Raw genomic sequence first — 17299 nt, forward strand, 5'->3', positions numbered from 1 at the left:
GGTGGTCTGCTGCAGACGCACATCCTGTGGCTTCTGGTAACGGGCACTGTAAAATGTCCTTGCACATGCACATGCACACACACACACTCTTTCATGCACATCTACACACACAAATGCAAATCTTTTTCTGTCTGCCTTTTCTTTCATTGTTTTTCCCTGCTCACACACAAACATACGCACCGTATACATGCAATAAAAATGTTCTAATTACACATGTGCACGCTTTACTGACTGACACGTTCACATTCATGTTTTTCACGCTGATTTTCTCATGTCACACGCACACATTCACACACATATCCTGAAAGAGCTGAGCAAAAAACAAGGGCGAGGCAGCGTCCTGGTCCAGCAGTGGTCTAACCTTGCACTGACCAGCACTGCAGACCAAGATGGAGCCTGACAGCAGTTCCTGTCAAATGAGTATTTACGTAACATATGATGCAGGCATGGAGGCCAGGACTCTGGTACCATCCACTTTGCAATTAGTGAGAGCTTTGGGGTCATAACTTATACACACATGCTCAGTGACACACATCACATACATGCAAAGCATCATGTGCATGCACGTAGAGATATTTTAAATGCTTTTCTGAATGCACATGTTAAATTAATGTTCATACAAACATGAGCACATCTGCCCAGCACTGCTGTGTATGGAAAACAGTCAAAGGTGGAGAGGGAGAGTCACAGTTTGGAAGAGTTTAATTCTCCCAAAGTAGTAATTAGGTAAGAAAAATAGTACCCAAATACGATTATAATGATGATGTATTATGGGAATTAAAGTAAGCAATTATCTCATTGAAATAAATCAGCTATTGAGCTCTTGTGGAAAACTCCCCGGCATTTGGAAACGACGTACCTTTGACAAGTGTTGGCTTTGCTCCTGGTCTGATTTCCTGTCAGCAGTGAGTAGAAGCATTTCTGACTCTGGCATCTGACTGTATTTGACTGTTTCTGTGAGTTTATGGCAAATGTGTGTATTTATGAAATTTCCATTGTGTTTGGAGTTTATTGTGGAGGCAGCTTTCCTACTTCACTTAATGTTTTTTCCCTCCTGTTCTTGTGCTGTTGCGTATCTATTTTTGCTGTCATAGTGGCTGAGTTTGACTTTATTTGACCGACTAGCGTTTACTATTTCCCCACAAATGCCCAAATGATGATGATGATGTTTTTGTTATATCGTGTGTGGCTCAAATACTTCAAAATTTCAGATTAAATATTTTCAGTTTTTTATGCTCCAGCAGATCAGTGTATTTGCTTCATTACCATCTAACGGTGTTATTTTGCTTGATTTAATACATTTTACATGAATATGTGCAAGTTCGTAAGGATTTTAAACTTGAATCATGATCAATATTATTGCCAAAATAATCCAATGCATTGCTCACTTGCCAGTGATAGCGGCTCGCCTGAACGTTTAGAGATAGTCTACGTCTGGAATGGATCATCTCTGTGCTGAAATCACACCTCTCTGTGTCAAACAGAACAGTGTCACCGTCCTATAAAGGTCTATTGTTGAGGCCCATGAGAAAAGTAGCACGCTTCAGAGCTCCACAGTCAAACATTGTGTGGAGCTTTCACTATTTTCCCCCTGTGGAAATATTTTATGACATGGTCTCAGTTTTGACAAGGCTATCCAAAAAGCCATTACAGCTACCTAACTTTTCTCTGGACTGCAGGTCTTTCATTCCATTCCATCATTTCACTGAGGCTCTCTCCTCCGTCTCTCTGTCCTTTATCATCTGCTCTTGCAAACCTTTATTTTTCCCTCGCTCCTCCTCCTCCTCCTCCTCCTCCTCCTCTCTCCTGTCCCTCACTCCAGTGTGAGACTTAGCACCACACAGGCTCTCTTTATGCACTGTGTTTGTTCTGCAGGGCCAAACTGCAGCACCGTCCCCGCCATGCTCGCAGGTCAGCAAACCCTGATAAGGACTGCTGCTGGGGACGCAGACGTATCATAATTAATTCACTTTGTGACTCACACATGGTCGACACGTACACACATGGACACGCACGTTGTTACGATTAAAGATCTGTCGTAGCTTATAACAGTATGCAGAGGAATGCATCTCCTGCCATTGGCCGTGAGACGAGGGTCTTTCTCACAGCTGGTTGAGCCCCTGAGCCAACACTTCCTGTCAGGAAGCAATAAAATCCCATCACACTCCATAGACTGCTGTATCATTACAGCCCTTACTCGTCATTTTGTGTTCTGTGAGAGTTTCTGATTTTCATGACATTTCACAAATAATCACATTCGATATCATTCAACAGAGCAACACCTAGTTTAGCAGTTTTTGAGTAAGCGCTGCATTTATTTCAGTCCTCGTGTGTTTGTGTGTGTGTGTGTGTGCGCAGTACTTGTCGATGTCTGCGTGTGCATGAATCTGCTTCCTGGTGGAATCATTATGTTTTTCTCTGTTGAAGGGATTTCAGGCCGTTGAGGAAGCTCTAGCTGCCAGATAGTGTAATTCATCTTCTTCTGCTGACCTCTGCAGAGGGCTCACAAACTGATTTGATAAAAATTTGTTCCTGTTTCCCCTCTTGCTGTCTGTAACTCTTCCCCTCTCCCGCCTGACTTTCTTTCTTTTCATTTCCTCGCCGTGCTGTAGACTACAGCAGCTGTTCTTCCTGAATCCGTTTCTTCTGTCACATGATGAACCCAGAGGAATTCTGCTCCTCTATAGTAATTCACTCGCTCTCTGTGATCCCTCCTTCATATGGTGCTTTTTGTCTTCTCTCTTCACTCCATCGCCCTCATTCTGCTTCTTTGCTCTTTTCCACCCAGAACTTCATCCACACACCCACACGGGGTCTCACAGGGCAGCAGGTGATTTACATAGCACACCGTAGACCTTCTGCATGTGTGCATGAACACGTGTCTGCAGGCATGTCTGCTGCTTTCATTTCTTGTAGTTTAGAGAGTAAGAAACCACATGAGGACAGATGAGATAATTTGTTAGGGGGATAGTTTGACATGTTTGGAAAAACTGTTTTCTTGACAAGAGTTAGATGAGAAAATCACTCATATGTTAACCTGTTAAATAGGAAGTAGCTTAGCTTAGCTTGAAGACAGGAAACAGGAAGAAGCACCTCAAGGTGTAATAAATCATCTTCAGAGGTGCTGGTAGACAGAGTCTGGCTAGCAGTTTCCCCCTGTTTCCAGTGTGTATGCTAAGCTAAGCTAATTGTGTCCTGGCTCCAGAGAAATGGTCTTGATGTACGCAGCTCACGCTCAACAAGAAAACTAATGAGTGTGTTTCCCAGACTGTCAAACTGTTCCTTTATGTCCTGATTCACTCTTTTCTAGCCTCATTCAGCCTCCTCACAGATGAGTGTCCGTGGCTGTGGGGATAAAGCTTGCTGCTCCGTGCATCTGTGAGAGAGCACGTTGCAGGTCTTCCAGATTTTCAGTGGCTACATGCACATCCAAGCATGAAACCTAAAACAAGCAGATAGCTGACACTCAGTGTGAAATCACCCACTGTGGGAGAAATCCTGCAGGTTCAGGACTCATGAAGCATTTTTTTTGCAGTCATGTGGAACAGTTGAACATATAAAGTGAAGGATTTTTGGCATCAATGACAGGGGGTTCTCACCCTTAGTGTTCGTAATGGCTGCTTTTTAGGCTGTAAATAGCAGAGGCAGAAAAAGAACTCTTCATGGCAAGCATCATGACAGGCCAGCAAAAATACATGTTAAGATTTGGTTCACTAACGGTCTAAAATATCTGGTTTGGTGATGATCGTGCAGCTAGGCATGAGTATGCACCCAGCTCCTTGTGTTCTTTCCAGATATATCTATAGCATGCCTCATTTGTGACTCAGCAGCATCACCGCCGAGTCCCAAAAAAAGGCTGTAGATTGTTCAGCGATCCCACAACCGGCTGTTTTCCGTTGACACTGCCATGATTAAAGGAGTTGTAATAACTCATTGTAATCCTTTTCGGTCTTTCCAGTTCCTGTGCCCTTTTCTTGCTAATGGTTAGATCGCAACACATGCAGGAGGGTTTTTTCGGGGGCATATTTTCTGCTTCTGCTGGTGATGAAAAAACAGGGATAGACTTCAGAGTCATAAACAAGTTTGTGTTGCACAAAAAAAAAAAAAGATTCCTTCAAAAAGTTGGTTGAGGCTCAGGGCCAAGGGAGCTGTATTGTAAACAAACAATTAAAGCAGGGTGTTTTTCTAGCTTCTTCACTTTCTGCAGCTGAGCCAGTTAAAAGGTTATTACAGTAAAAGATACCAGTCGAGAATTTGTGGGAAAAAAACAAAAGAAACATTCGCATAAACAACAGAATAATTGTGTTTTTTAATGTTAGGTGTTTTAATCAAGCTTTGACACCAGATTGTAATTAACATAAGATACTTATACTCCATATGTGCAAAAGCTTTTAGATGAAATTACTGTGTATTTTCAGGTCAAAGTTAGTCAAAGCTAATTGGACAACTATTTCTTATTCATAAAAAAACATGTCTGAGCAAGACGACAGACATAATAATGTGCACTAATGCAGAGAGAACATCTCGCCGGTGCTAATTGTGCAACATTTTACAACAGGACAACTGCTTAATTTGCTCTCAGAAACCATGAATTTCCCTTCCAGCTCCACTTGTGTATGGCACAGATGCCGCCGGTGCTGATTGTGTTTAGCTGTGGAGCCCAGCCATTTATGCACGATGCACTTCCACATCTGGCGTGTGTTTTGCGAGTTAAAAGCTGGTGCAAAGCAACAGAGGCCGGGTCGTTGCCCAGTTGCGGTTGCTTTTAATGAGTTGGCTGCTAAAGTTTAACTGCTGCTGTTGTTGTCAGTGGTGTACAAGTATCTACCATTATTTACATCTTAAAATATTCAGAAATTACTTGGATTTTGCTGTTTTTGACTTTGACTCAAACCATATTTTCTATCTTGTTTTGTGTCTCTGACAAAACAAGTTCCAAAACATGCCATATGGCGTTTAACACGCTACCATGCTTTGAATCAAGGCAAAGAAATACAGCAGAGAAATATATTTTTTTAATCCTCTTTCCTTGCATTTTAAGCTATTTTTGACATATCAACTCACATTTTTTATGTTATTTTATGATTCAGCTGTTGTTCAATCGAAAAGCAAGACTTAAAAGGTCCCCTCCATTTGGCTTCTTTTGTAGGGGTGTATGGGAAAAATCACTGGTCAGTCAAACTGGCCACTGGCAGGCTCTTTATCCATAAGGACAGGCTTGCGAGACAGCCGGTGTCGTGCCCACATGTCCACAAGCCGAGACGAGGTACGTACAAACTGCACAAGCACTCCGGTGCTCTCTGAAGGGGAAGTGACTCGCCCAGAATTAACTGACACAGCATGCAGTGCCAGAAATCTCTGAGAGCATCACATCCTGTGAATATGTTCTGTTTCTGATGTGTGATTCTGTCTCATTACTGTGGCAACCTAGACATTGTCACCCACAGGATATCATGGTGAAGAAAGTGCATTCGCATCACTGCCTTACTAGCTGATGAGTGATTACTTCTCCTGCTTTGGCTGTGTGGCGTCAGACATCTATTAGGGTTTCAACTGTTTGCCCAATTTTCTACTTCATGGCTCATTTCTTCATTTCAAAGCAACCTGATTTCCAGAGGCGGTCAGTGCACATAGGCTCTGTGACAGCCTGTCAGGTAGAGAGGGGTCTCACAAGGTCAAGCTTCATACTTGTTTTTGTGCAGAAATCAGTACAGAGAAAAAGGTGAAGTCACAAGTGGCCCCAAGAGCAACACTCAGTGCACTTCACTCACCTAAATTAAATAGATTACACTGCAACAACACCCTGTTGCGTGCACCTGGAGAGCAGTCCCTGCTCTGTGCTGTACAGCTGATGGAAGTCTTTTCTCTTACACTTTAAATTCAGAAATCCTGCAGCACCATGGCCTTTGGGTATTGAAGCAGATGGCGCTCCACCACTCCTCGTATGGTTACTATGCTCAGACTGCCTCAGTTGATTTTACACACTTTGCTTGGCTTCATTCAGCCTCATCGACTGCCTCTTCAAAGTTCGAGACATCAAATGACTCCGCTGGCGTCCCTTAGATGAAGTTATTTGCCGAGTATGAAATGTGCTGATGGTAGTTTGAGAGCGACGGTTCAAAGTGCGTTATTTGCAACATCAATTTTAAAATGCACTGGTGGTTAAATACAGAGCCGATCGACTGTTATCTGACAAAACATGCCAGATTTGATCCAAGTTTGTTCAATACTTCAAAGTGTGCTGGCTATGAATGCTGTGTGTTGTCAAACGGCATCTCTGTCAGCTGCAGCACCACCTCGGCCATTTTGAAAACAGACCTTCACATGGATGATTTTCTCATAAATTATACACCTCTTCTTTCCATAAGAGAAGCATCGGGAATGATTAAACTTTCATTTTTATTTTTCCGCCTGGTCTTTTATTTTTGGACTTCTGGGCATTTGGCTGCACAGCCACCAGAGTCAGCACAGGGTCATCGCTTTAGGAGTGCGTCTCTGTCGTTCAGTATGCACGGTGGCAACCAACTGGTGTCCACAAATGACATGCTGACAGTCATCCTGAAATCTCCCAACCCCTGCACATCTGTGTGTGTGCTCTTACAGCGCTCCTATTCCATTTCAGTAACCAAAATTTTAGGGGAGCAATGAGTCCACAAATTAGTCTCCCTACCAGGTTTTGGCATTGGGGCACCTGCAATAACACAGCAGTGGCACCGCCTTTATATTTATGCCACAAAGCTGTCTGACCATTGTTGATCCACCAGTTACTGAGGGGTGATGTGGAGCAGGGAATAGTGGGTGGAGACCCTAACCCTTAACTCCCGTCTGTAATTAGGTGGATTGGTCGAGCTACGGCTCTTAATGGAGGACCACTCCCACACTCCAAATCAAAGGGTTGGGTGACTACACACACACACACACGCATTTTGCAGGCAAACACACATAGGAAAGCTTGTATGTTGCCCGTACACGCTGTCTTTGTTTTATATGCTTTAGAATGTTTCATAAATGTTTTGCAAGGACTGTTACCATCGACATGCGTCTAAGTTTAACTGGGTGCGTTTGGCACAGCTGGATCAGGCAGGAGTTTTGTGATTTTTTGACTGCAGTGCAGACTGTTAGGAGATATCTAATAATCCAGACTCTTTCACACCTTTTCCTCTCTCCTCTCTGTCTGTGTTTGATTTAAAAAGTGTGCCCTAACCCAGTCCTAAATCAGTAGCGACTTGAAGCGAGCGCACACCTTTCATCCTCTCATTATCGTCTGTGGTAGATACATAAACCACAGCAGGATGTGGTTAAGGATGAGAAAGTTAAGTCTACACAGTCTGGAAAACCTGTAATCTGTCTTCACATACTTGTAGAACATTCCAGCGCAGCAGCTCTGTAACCCTCCATCTTCGCTCTGAGTCGTGTCCCACAGCAAAGCGAAGGCCCCTTAACTTCGACACTGCGCCTGTCCTCTTGGCCGTATTCTCAGCTGCCATTCCTGTGTGGTTTTTCCTCTCCCACCTCGGCCTATTCTGGGACGTGTTCTTTCCTAAGCTCTACTTAGCTAGGTCGCCAGTTTCATGAAGCAAATGAAATGGTCTCTGCTCTAAATACATGTTTATGAAATTCCCAAACTTTCTGTAGCATTCCTGAAGCAGGCCAACACCAAAGGGAAAATTCCAGGGTCTGGAGGACTTGTCCTGGGATACTTTGGTCAAAGCCTGATGAGTTATTCCCTTACAAATGTAGAGTTTTCTTCGGATTGAAATGAACTTTGTCAGGATATATTACCAGCCTTATTTATAATGTTAGAACACATTTCCTCCAGACCAATTCAGACCATGCCAAAGAGTATATATATCCTGTTACAGCACTCAAAAACACTAATTTGTACGCATTTAAGATTTCCACTTAGGTAAATACTGCTTCATAGTACGTGAAGTTAAGTATATAGATGTTTGATAGTGGTTCGTTTAGAGTTATACTTTGTTGTTCCAACATCTGTGGAGAAAATAGTTCGTTTGAGCGTTGAGCAGATTCACAATAATTAGATCCTGTTGGATTTTTGGATTCGTGCAGAAAGTAACAGCTATGGTAATAATCAGCTTTGCAGACTTTCACATTTCGTTCTGCCATATAAATCACGTTGCTTAATATTTCAGCTTGAATATGTACAGTGTTCGCTTTTAACTTGTATTGCTTGCATGTGTGGTTCAGAAAACATAAAAAGTACTGATTTGTGGATGCAACTTTGGAAGGCACCAAGCAGACAGGCATGAGGAGTCCAGGTGGATTTTCAGAAAAAAGATTCATTTGCACAAAAATTACTCAATACATAAAAGTTCTGGGCCAATAAAAGAGGTCAACAAACTTAAACAGACTGAACTGAGCAAACAAAGACAAAGGGGATAACAAAAACAATCATTCCCAACTAGACTACAAATAATACAAAACAGGACAACTAGTCTGTCAGTCGGAATATTTTAATAAGTAACCTAAACAAAGACACCAAAACCCTCCTATACTTTAAAGAAATAAAGAAAATCCTAAACTAAACCTTCTAAACCTCCCCTAATGCTGCAGGTACTTGGTACAGTCCAATTGGATACTTCCTGTATTTAACAGCTCTGTTCAGGCCGCGGCAGGCTTTGCTCAGGCCCGGCCAGATGTCCCTCCAGCAGCAGTCGGACCCCCAACACTGGTAACTGAAAAGACAAATGTTTAGAACTTAAGACAAACTAAATAGACAAACTGCAGTGTGACTGTTCAGAAGATAGCTAAACGTGCGCGCTACGACAAGAAGCTAGTTCCGGTCAGCTGGTGCAAAACAAACATGTATATGTTGAAAGTATGAAAACAAAAGCTATGTGTCCTCCTTTATGTGTTTACTGTCTGCACGGGCAATGTGGATGTCATGAGGTCAATTAAATGAACAACTAAATGTAAAGAAAACTAAGGTAGGAGGGTTACCAACGTTCAGGCTAGCTGTGTGGTAGCAGTTGCGGCCATCTTGTTTTGCTGTTGCAGATCATTTGCTTTTACTTGCCTACTTTTTTATTCATTTGGTGAAGACACAATCTTTTGGTTTTAGGAGGAGAATTAACATCCACTTAGAGAACTTTGTCATCCCTAAATGGCACAGATTGTATATAGCAATACCTCAGTCTGCTGCAAATAGGCTTTAACAGCTCTGTATGTTTTCTTGGTTCACTTTTTTGTTTTTATTAGTCTCAGATTAAAAGTTTAAAACGCTGCTGATTTATGTCGTCCATCTTGTGGTATTGATTAGATGATTGTGCTTCGGGATGGCTGTGCAGCTGCTCTTAGAGGCCAGTCCTTGGATCTTGTGACACAGTAATCCAATTAACCATTTAGCTAAAAGCCTATGCATACCCACACTCCAGTTAGCTTCTGCTTCAAATGCTCACACACACACACACACACACACACACACACACATCCGTTCCTACCTAATTATTTCTTCTCTTGACCATTCATGACCCATGTGTTATTTGTACCTACTTAAAGATACACGAAAGATATCCCGTCCTTCGGTGTTGTGATGATGGTGGAGGACACTCTCCTATTGTGTAAAAGGGAAAAGTCTCGAGTGAAGTTTTGTCGTTGGTTGAAACTACTTTGTTCCCGCTGGAGATAAATGGAGGCCACAGTTGCCGTGTTTCCATCAAAGTGTTTTTATGCACATTTTGAAATATCGCATTTGAAAAGTTTGATGGAAGCGATTCAAAATAACTTCCTGGGTTTCATCAGAAAGATTGGAAACATGGAGGGAGAGCTAGCCTGCTCTGTCTAAAGCTAACAAACTCCACCTCCCTGCACCATTGAAACTCACTAATTAACACATTAATGTCTCATTTGTGTAATTGACTTTTTGATTTCTCCTTTAACTTGTCACCAAATATGAACTGTAATATTCATAACTCACAGGAGGAAAAGATTAACTGCGGTGCTGCTTTTTGAAGGTTGTTCCCGTGCATTTGTATGAACAGATGGCACAGTGTAGGGTGGGTGAAGTCATAGCTGCCATAGATCAGTAATCATGTAAACACTGAGAACAATAAAACTGCAGGCCTGTTTTGTTTTGGAATTAAAACTTTTCTTCATCAAGGCAACGGTCACATGAAAGTCATCTTCCTCACTGACTTCTAACAGTGGACAGAGGACAATGGGGTCGATGAGTGCAGTGCACTGTACGGTGGCTCTTCAGGGTCATATTCCTCTCTGTGGGTGGTTGGGGGGCGGAGGGCAGCCGTCTGCTTTTACGAGCCTTGCGCCCTGGAAAAAATTAGTTCCAATCTCCTATCCGAAAAAACGCTAATGAGAAGCACACACGGGCGTTGGGGAGGGGGGCTTGGAGGTTGCGGGGGGTGGTTGTCTGTGATGGATTGACAGAGGAAGGAACAGAGATGTCGGCCTCTCTGCATCCTCACCCTGCCATGACCTGAAATGCCTCGGAGAGGAGCCGCAAACACGCGCCTCCCTCGGCATTCCTCGGGAAGGCTGTGTTAAGTCATGAAAGATAGACAAAGAGAGGGAATCTGAGGAGCACCTGAGGGCGAGCAGAGAGCAGCTGTGTCAGTATTTCTACATCCAGCTTCTGATGAATTAATGAGCCGCAACACACACACAGCAGGTTCCATACAGTAACTATGGTGCGTGTGCGTGGTGTTGCCAAACCGAGGCAGATTATATCTCGGTGTAAGACTAATTACTCAAAGCTTAAACGACGCTATCTCCAGCATAAACAGTACTTACAGAGTCATACAGTACACCTCCAGCGCCAGCGTATACAGTAATAACATCTCGAAGTGTGTGCCAAGTGGGAAACTTTGGCTGGTTATAAAACAGCGTGTGTGTTCATGCATCATTTCTCGCTGTTTTCATTTGTGTGTTGGATCGCATTTCTGAGACACAAGGAGATATTGTTCTCTCGTGTCGTGTTTCCTCTCTTTATAGCTTTATTCCCCCCACGCTCTCCAATCCGTCTTTCTCTGGTTCTCCTGGGCGAACCACCCGAATGTTGTAAATGTGATGGGAAGTGATGCGTCTGCGTGCGTCTGGACGGGCAGCCAAAGGAAAGGCCGCTTGTCTGAAGCCAGGGCCTGGATTTGGAGAGCGAGCTGAAAGACATGGCACAGGCCCTCAGTGTGGGGCGGCCTTGAATGAGCTTCATTGTTCACCTCAAAGAACAGCTTCACAGTGTTGGATATACTGTATGAAGAGGTTGTAACTCTCCTCACGACATCCTCAGACTTCATGCAGGAGAGCCGTGCTGTTTTCTTTTCGTGGCGGAGGACGAGAGCCATTCTGTTGGTTTTGAGGTGATGTGCCACCTGTTTTTTCAGGGCGTGGCAAAATGTGGAGAGGAACTAAAGCTGAATGAATCTGATTCATGTGGGAACAGATGGAAACAACAAAACAATGATGCTTTCATGCCAACAAAGAGAGTCAGGTTAGCGGCGTCTACTTGCATGCAACGTACAGAATGAACAGATTGTTCATTCTGTCAACGGAAGAATCATATGTGGGATTTTTTGCCTAAAACTTTAATTATTCTTTTGTTCGTGATAATGATAATTTGTTCGAATTGGCTTCTTTTGGACGTGGGAGAGGATAAGAGTGTCATCACTGTCCTGAGAAAACCATCTCCAGTGCAGGGTTTCTGTTTTCTCTGGAAGAATTGGTGGCGGTCCACGTGGCCTGGAAGATTTCAAAGTCATGAACAAATTGGAGAAATTCCGGTCAAATATTATCTGTGTTTACTGAGTGTCAAAACTGCTGATAGGCAGACTGTGTGAAGAATGACATCATGGTTTCTGAAAATGCTCGTTAAAGTTTGCTTGTTTAGCCATCGCGCAGGCAGGATACGGCATTCAGTGAGCTTTGCCAGAGTGAAGCACCAATAAGACAAATGTGGCCGTCACACATAGGTTAGCCCATAGCCTGCACAGCCAGAAAAAAGGATATATGGAAATTCAATTTAGTCTATTTTAATACATTTCAAATTGTGTTTTTATCTAATCTCATCTGAAAAAATGCAAATGGCTCAATTTGAAGATGCATGCTATTCTTTGGGTATCGTCGCCTTATTGAAGTGGGTACATTTTCAGGGAATTGCCTTTTACATTAGTAGCTTGAGGCAGGCTGTGGTGTTACATAATCCTCTTCACACCATTCTCAACATGTAGGGGTGACACACAGTTCAAATGCCTGTCTCTAAATGCTAATTAAATTGGTTATTCTTGATGCCCGTTCAGTCTTTCTCGGTCATGATGTTTAGCTCCTGTGCTCTTTGTGATTGGTCCGTAGAAGCGGTGTTTGAATCTAACGTGCTCTTTCTTCTCTTCGCAGGTGAATCCACATATCTGGATGACCACGGCCCCCCTGCTCCGAGAGTAAGTCTTTCTCTGCATCTCCATGCGTCATTTCACTCGCTCTCTTCTTTTATCCCCTTTTTGACCTTCATTTTTTTTTTGACCTGTCTGTCTCTGATGTGCTGCCCTGCGTTTCCAAGCCAGTTCAGTCCAGTCAGGATAAGGGTTAGGTCTGTGTGAAGGAGCTGCGTGCAAACTCACTCTAAATACCAACTAGACCTGGCTTCAGTGCTACAGTAAATGCTCTGAGCGCGCACACACACACTTTCTCTCTCACACACACATACAGCGCTGACACAGGGGCCTTGTATTCATCCAGCTGCATGTCTGCGTGACTATCTCTCCTCTGTGCTCCCTCTTTCTCCCCCTGCCAACTTCTTTCTTCCCTCATTTGCCCCTTGTTCATTATCTCCTTTTATCAATTGCCACCTCATTTTCACCTCATTCCTCGCCTGTTTTATACCCCTCTTCATCATTTCCCTTTACCTTTTTTCCTCTCCTTTTTCTGGTTTAGGGCATAGCATTTAGCTCATAGCTGAGCTGAGACTTGTTTGCTTGTAGGTTTGTTTGCGGCTGATGTGAGCAGCTGTTACTTTAAGTTAGATCACATCTGGGCTTTGTTTGTGAGTTTTGTGTTTACTTTGAAAAGCCTGTTCTGGCCACAGAGCCAAACCAGGCAACCCCAGTGCTTGTTTCATACAGATAACAGTCAAGTGTTATTTACATGAAACAAACTGTGGCTGACTGGAGCGCCACGCTGGGAAAATCAGCATCTGAAACAAACCTTTAGGTCCTCTCTTAACACAGGCTAACGGTGCCAGTTCATTTATACATACTGCAGGTTCGATGCCAGGTTTTCAGTATTATATGGGTTTGCAAAACTGTTGTGGAAACTAAGCCTTATAAATTACAAATAGTTCCCACTGGGGAGTGTTGAGAGTGTAACAGCTTGACTATGTCCTGCGGCCACTCTGAATGATGCTGAATATTTACATTATGATGCAAACACAGAAGCTCTGGAATTCGCTGTGACACAGAAAAGTGTTACTTTAATGGTGCGGGCCATCTTCAGGAAGCAGAGGGGACCGAGGGAGATGAATTTAAAGTTCCTTTGGCTTCTGAATAAAACATGCTCCTTCCTAAATGTTGTTTTGTACTTAAGGCACAGGCAGACATTATAAAAGCATTGTATTCAGTGTCGCTCTGAGTTGATGAAAACGTCCATAAGCCCATCGCGATCATCTCCAGTTGTGCTTTTTGAGTAGCAGCAGCTGGTGTTTTTGGACTTTTTTGCCCCAGGTTTTGCCTCTCAGGCTACAAACACGACTGGCTGCCTTATCCCAAGACTGGTGCAGCTTGTTGGGTCGTTGGTCTGTTGTTGAGCTGCAGACAGGATTCAGGGCTTAAAAAAAACACCCTCTGTGTAATTCAATCTTTATTTTTAATGACAAATGCACTAAAATTAGACCCATGAAGTTTCTATGCAAGTTTATTTCTGAAGCCCAAAGCACCAAAGTTTGAAATCAATACACTATTCTTTCTCTCCCTCCTTTCACTCCGGCTCTATGACTTGAAATTTAGTAGCTTCACAGGCTTCACTACACGCAGCCTCCATAGACACAGACAAGCCTGATTATAAGCTAGCTGCTAACCTTGATTGATTCCATATCTGTCGTCATCTCGTCTCCCGGGCAGACGATGCTAATGCGGTGTCGGTGGCAAGCACTACATCAGCCACATCTCTCATTATCTTTTTTTTTTTTTTGTTGACATCCTGCTGCAGCTGAGATTGATCTTCTATTTCAGCAGAGGCCTTTTGTCGTGCAGAATGTGCATGCAGAAGCGCTGAGGGTTCTGGTAAATGTAGGCGAGATGAAAAAAAAGTCGAGTCACGAGCTCGACATAAATGAGAGCGTATGAAAAAACCGCGCAGCTCTCAGAATAAAGTTACGAGTCTTTATGTGTACGGAAGCATGACAAGAATATGCCACTTCATGGGGCTCATTTCCCATCATGCTTTCTTTCCATTTTCTTAATTGCAACACATTTTTTGTTGTTAGTCTTAGTAGTGAGCTAATATTTTTTATATTTAATGATCCTGGAAGACAAAACAGAACATTTGCACTGATATCCATGCAAGCTTTATCGCTTATCCACAAAAGCATGTCACTCTTCATTAAATTCCTGCATTCAGTTAGTGTAATACATGTGATGCTACTGAGGAAATGTTAAAGTTTCCCCAATTTGCCACTGAAAATCAATTCATCTTAATTCACATAAACATCCTTGGATGGAAGCTCTGCAGCCGCAGCAGCGAGAGTCTCTCTTTCCCTCCTTCTGCGGGTGAGAGTGGAGATGAATGGACAGATCGTTAATAACAGGAAGTGCTGAGAATCTCTACTGTGCCCGGACTGAAACCTTCACATGCTGTTCTCCACTCAGCGTGGGATGAACAGAGAAGTGAACCCAGAGCAGGGCGAACTAAAACCAGCAAAGGGCAGGTTAGCGGTGGTGCGGATTTCCAGGAACTGCAGCAGCAGCAGGAGGATGGATGGAGTGTGCAGTGGTCCTGATATGTGGCCAACCAGGACATCCTCTTAAACGTGCTGTTACATGATTGAAGAATTATGTTCGTCCTCTGCAGATATGGGTGGTCAGGCGGCGAGACAGAGACGATAATGTATGTGGGTTTGTCGAACCGGTGTCTCAAAACAGCACATAGCGTTTGGAGGTTTTGCTACAAGTGTGTGGGCAGGGTGCAAGGGAAGAAAAGGACACTGAGAATGGAAGAGGACAGAAAATGGAATAGAGAGCGTGAGAGAGAGGAAAGGTGCAGGACTACTCATCTCCGCTAAGTCTGGAGCTGTAAATACCACAACAACAGCCTGACACTGGGGAGTAGGAGCGCCCAGATCAGACATGGTGGAAAACAGCCCTGTTATATAATACTTTTTTACACCCTGGATCGACTATTGACAGAATCCCTCACTGGCAGACGCTGCGAACATTTCTCACAGCGTGCATCAGAAACCTAAGCTCTGCAGAGTGGGAACAACAATAGCACAACTGAAAGGTTGCCCTTTCTGTGCTGACAGTGGGAGATTTGGACTTTTGATGGCATCTCTGATGTTATTCTTGCATTATACAACGGCAGGCTGTCCGAGGTCTGACACAGTCATTTGTCATCATATCAGCAGGGCAGTGGTGTCCTGCAAAACACTGCATGTGTTTCATCCGCCTCATTATTGTGATAAGCTGAGAAGTTACTTGGCAAAGACTGGGGAATGTTGGACTGCTGTCCAACAGAGCCATCTCTTATTTGTTCAAAATTGTTTTTCCGCTGAATTTCTGCCATTATTTGGGGGCTTTTGTTTGCTTTTGGACACCATTAACCTCCAAGATATGAAATGATATCCTTGACAATATGAACACTTTCTGATGTTTGACATGGCTTGCCAGTAAACCATGACAGCGTGTGAGCGTGTGACACAAGCCGAAGCATGCCTGTCAACAAAGCTTGCATAAGCTTGTGAAAGCGCGGATATCACCTGTGAATTGTTTTTTTCCAGTGCACCATCCCTCATCCTGGGGCTAATGTACCCACACGGCTTATTTCCACATTGTGTCAAACCGGTTCAGCCTCTCATAACGTCCGGTAAGATGCTCCGATCCTGGGAAAAACAAACAGTACGTGGGATCGATGCGGCGATGACGTGCAGTCGCGCTCTTTCTTTCTCCCTCCTTGACTCCTTTCGCTCCTGTTGTTCCTTTCTCTGTCTTTCTACTGGCGTCCAGAGAGGCCCTCAGTGTTTTTACTGAGCCTGTGTTTGGGTGGAACTGCTGCTTTTGGAGGAGACGAAGCAAAATCAGCAAGTGTCTGTGTGTGTGTCTGTGTGTCTGTGTGTGTGTGTGTGTGTGTGTGTGGGGGCACGCTGAGCTCTGTGGTGTGGAAACTACTGTCTGCAGCAGCCGGAGCTAAAGAGCACTGAGATTAACAGAAGATGAATAATAAATTTCATGTCACAGCAGAGAGAAACAAGTAAGCGAGGGCTCATATTCACCTGTCAGTCACTCATTCGGACTATAAATCGAGCCAATTTGTTCCGAAAGTAGCCACCCCTTGAGTCAATGAACTAGTTAATTCAGTCAGTCAGACTCTCTTCCAAACCCCCCCGCCACCCCCGGGAAAAGCACAATCACCATTCCAGACTGGGAATGAAGACAAGAATTTATCACTGCCGCATTTTCCCCCCACTGATTTACAGGAAGACTTTATTTAAAGTGATGAGGGAGACGGTTCTTTCGAGGCAACGCAGGACTGATCTGTCTTTGTTTTATTGCGGTAGATCTTTATCTCTTTTAAAAGAAATCTTCCCAATATCTTTCAAGCGTCTTCCTCGCTCTCATTCTTCCCTTAAATCCTCTTTCTGGCCCCCATTTTCTGCCACTATTGTTCTCAGTGGTGAACTCGCCTGGATAGCCTTCGTTCTTAAGGGGCCGCTTGTGTAAACCTTGTAGACCCTCGGGGATAATTGCCAAATTAGTGCATTCTTGCTGCCCTTGCGCTAAAATGACTCTCATGTTCAATAAGCACGGCAGCCACAACTTCCTCCTCCTCGCGAGCAGAGATTTACTGTAACAAGCCTGTTTTTTCAAAGAGGACCGTTTTACACGCTCATATCCACTTTCTGTGAATCATCGCTGAGCTACTTGTTTAATTGGTGAGTCATGGGATGTGTACAGGCTCATGCTGCGGCTTGTGCTTGGGTGTGTGTGCATGTGTGTATGTGTGTGTGTGTGCGTGCGCACGTTTGTGACAAAACGCTAAAAAGTTGCGTCAGTATTGCTTTGCAGAGAAGTCAGCAGAATCTCTGACTCATTGAGTTCCGTGGAGGAATAAGCGTATGAGGAGA

General features: G+C 43.7%; 1 protein-coding gene across 1 annotated transcript in view; it reads left to right on the top strand.

Annotated features, from left to right (window-relative positions):
- The window catches only part of usta (uronyl 2-sulfotransferase a), a 50425-nt gene that overhangs the window by 16427 nt on the left and 16699 nt on the right, over positions 1–17299 (top strand). The window contains exon 2 of the mRNA XM_076755499.1: positions 12364–12407. Within this exon, the coding sequence (XP_076611614.1) occupies positions 12364–12407 (44 nt within the window). The remainder of the gene's footprint in view (positions 1–12363; positions 12408–17299) is intronic.

The sequence above is a fragment of the Chaetodon auriga genome, chromosome 18 (assembly GCF_051107435.1).
Source record: "Chaetodon auriga isolate fChaAug3 chromosome 18, fChaAug3.hap1, whole genome shotgun sequence".
Lineage (NCBI taxonomy): Eukaryota > Metazoa > Chordata > Actinopteri > Chaetodontiformes > Chaetodontidae > Chaetodon > Chaetodon auriga.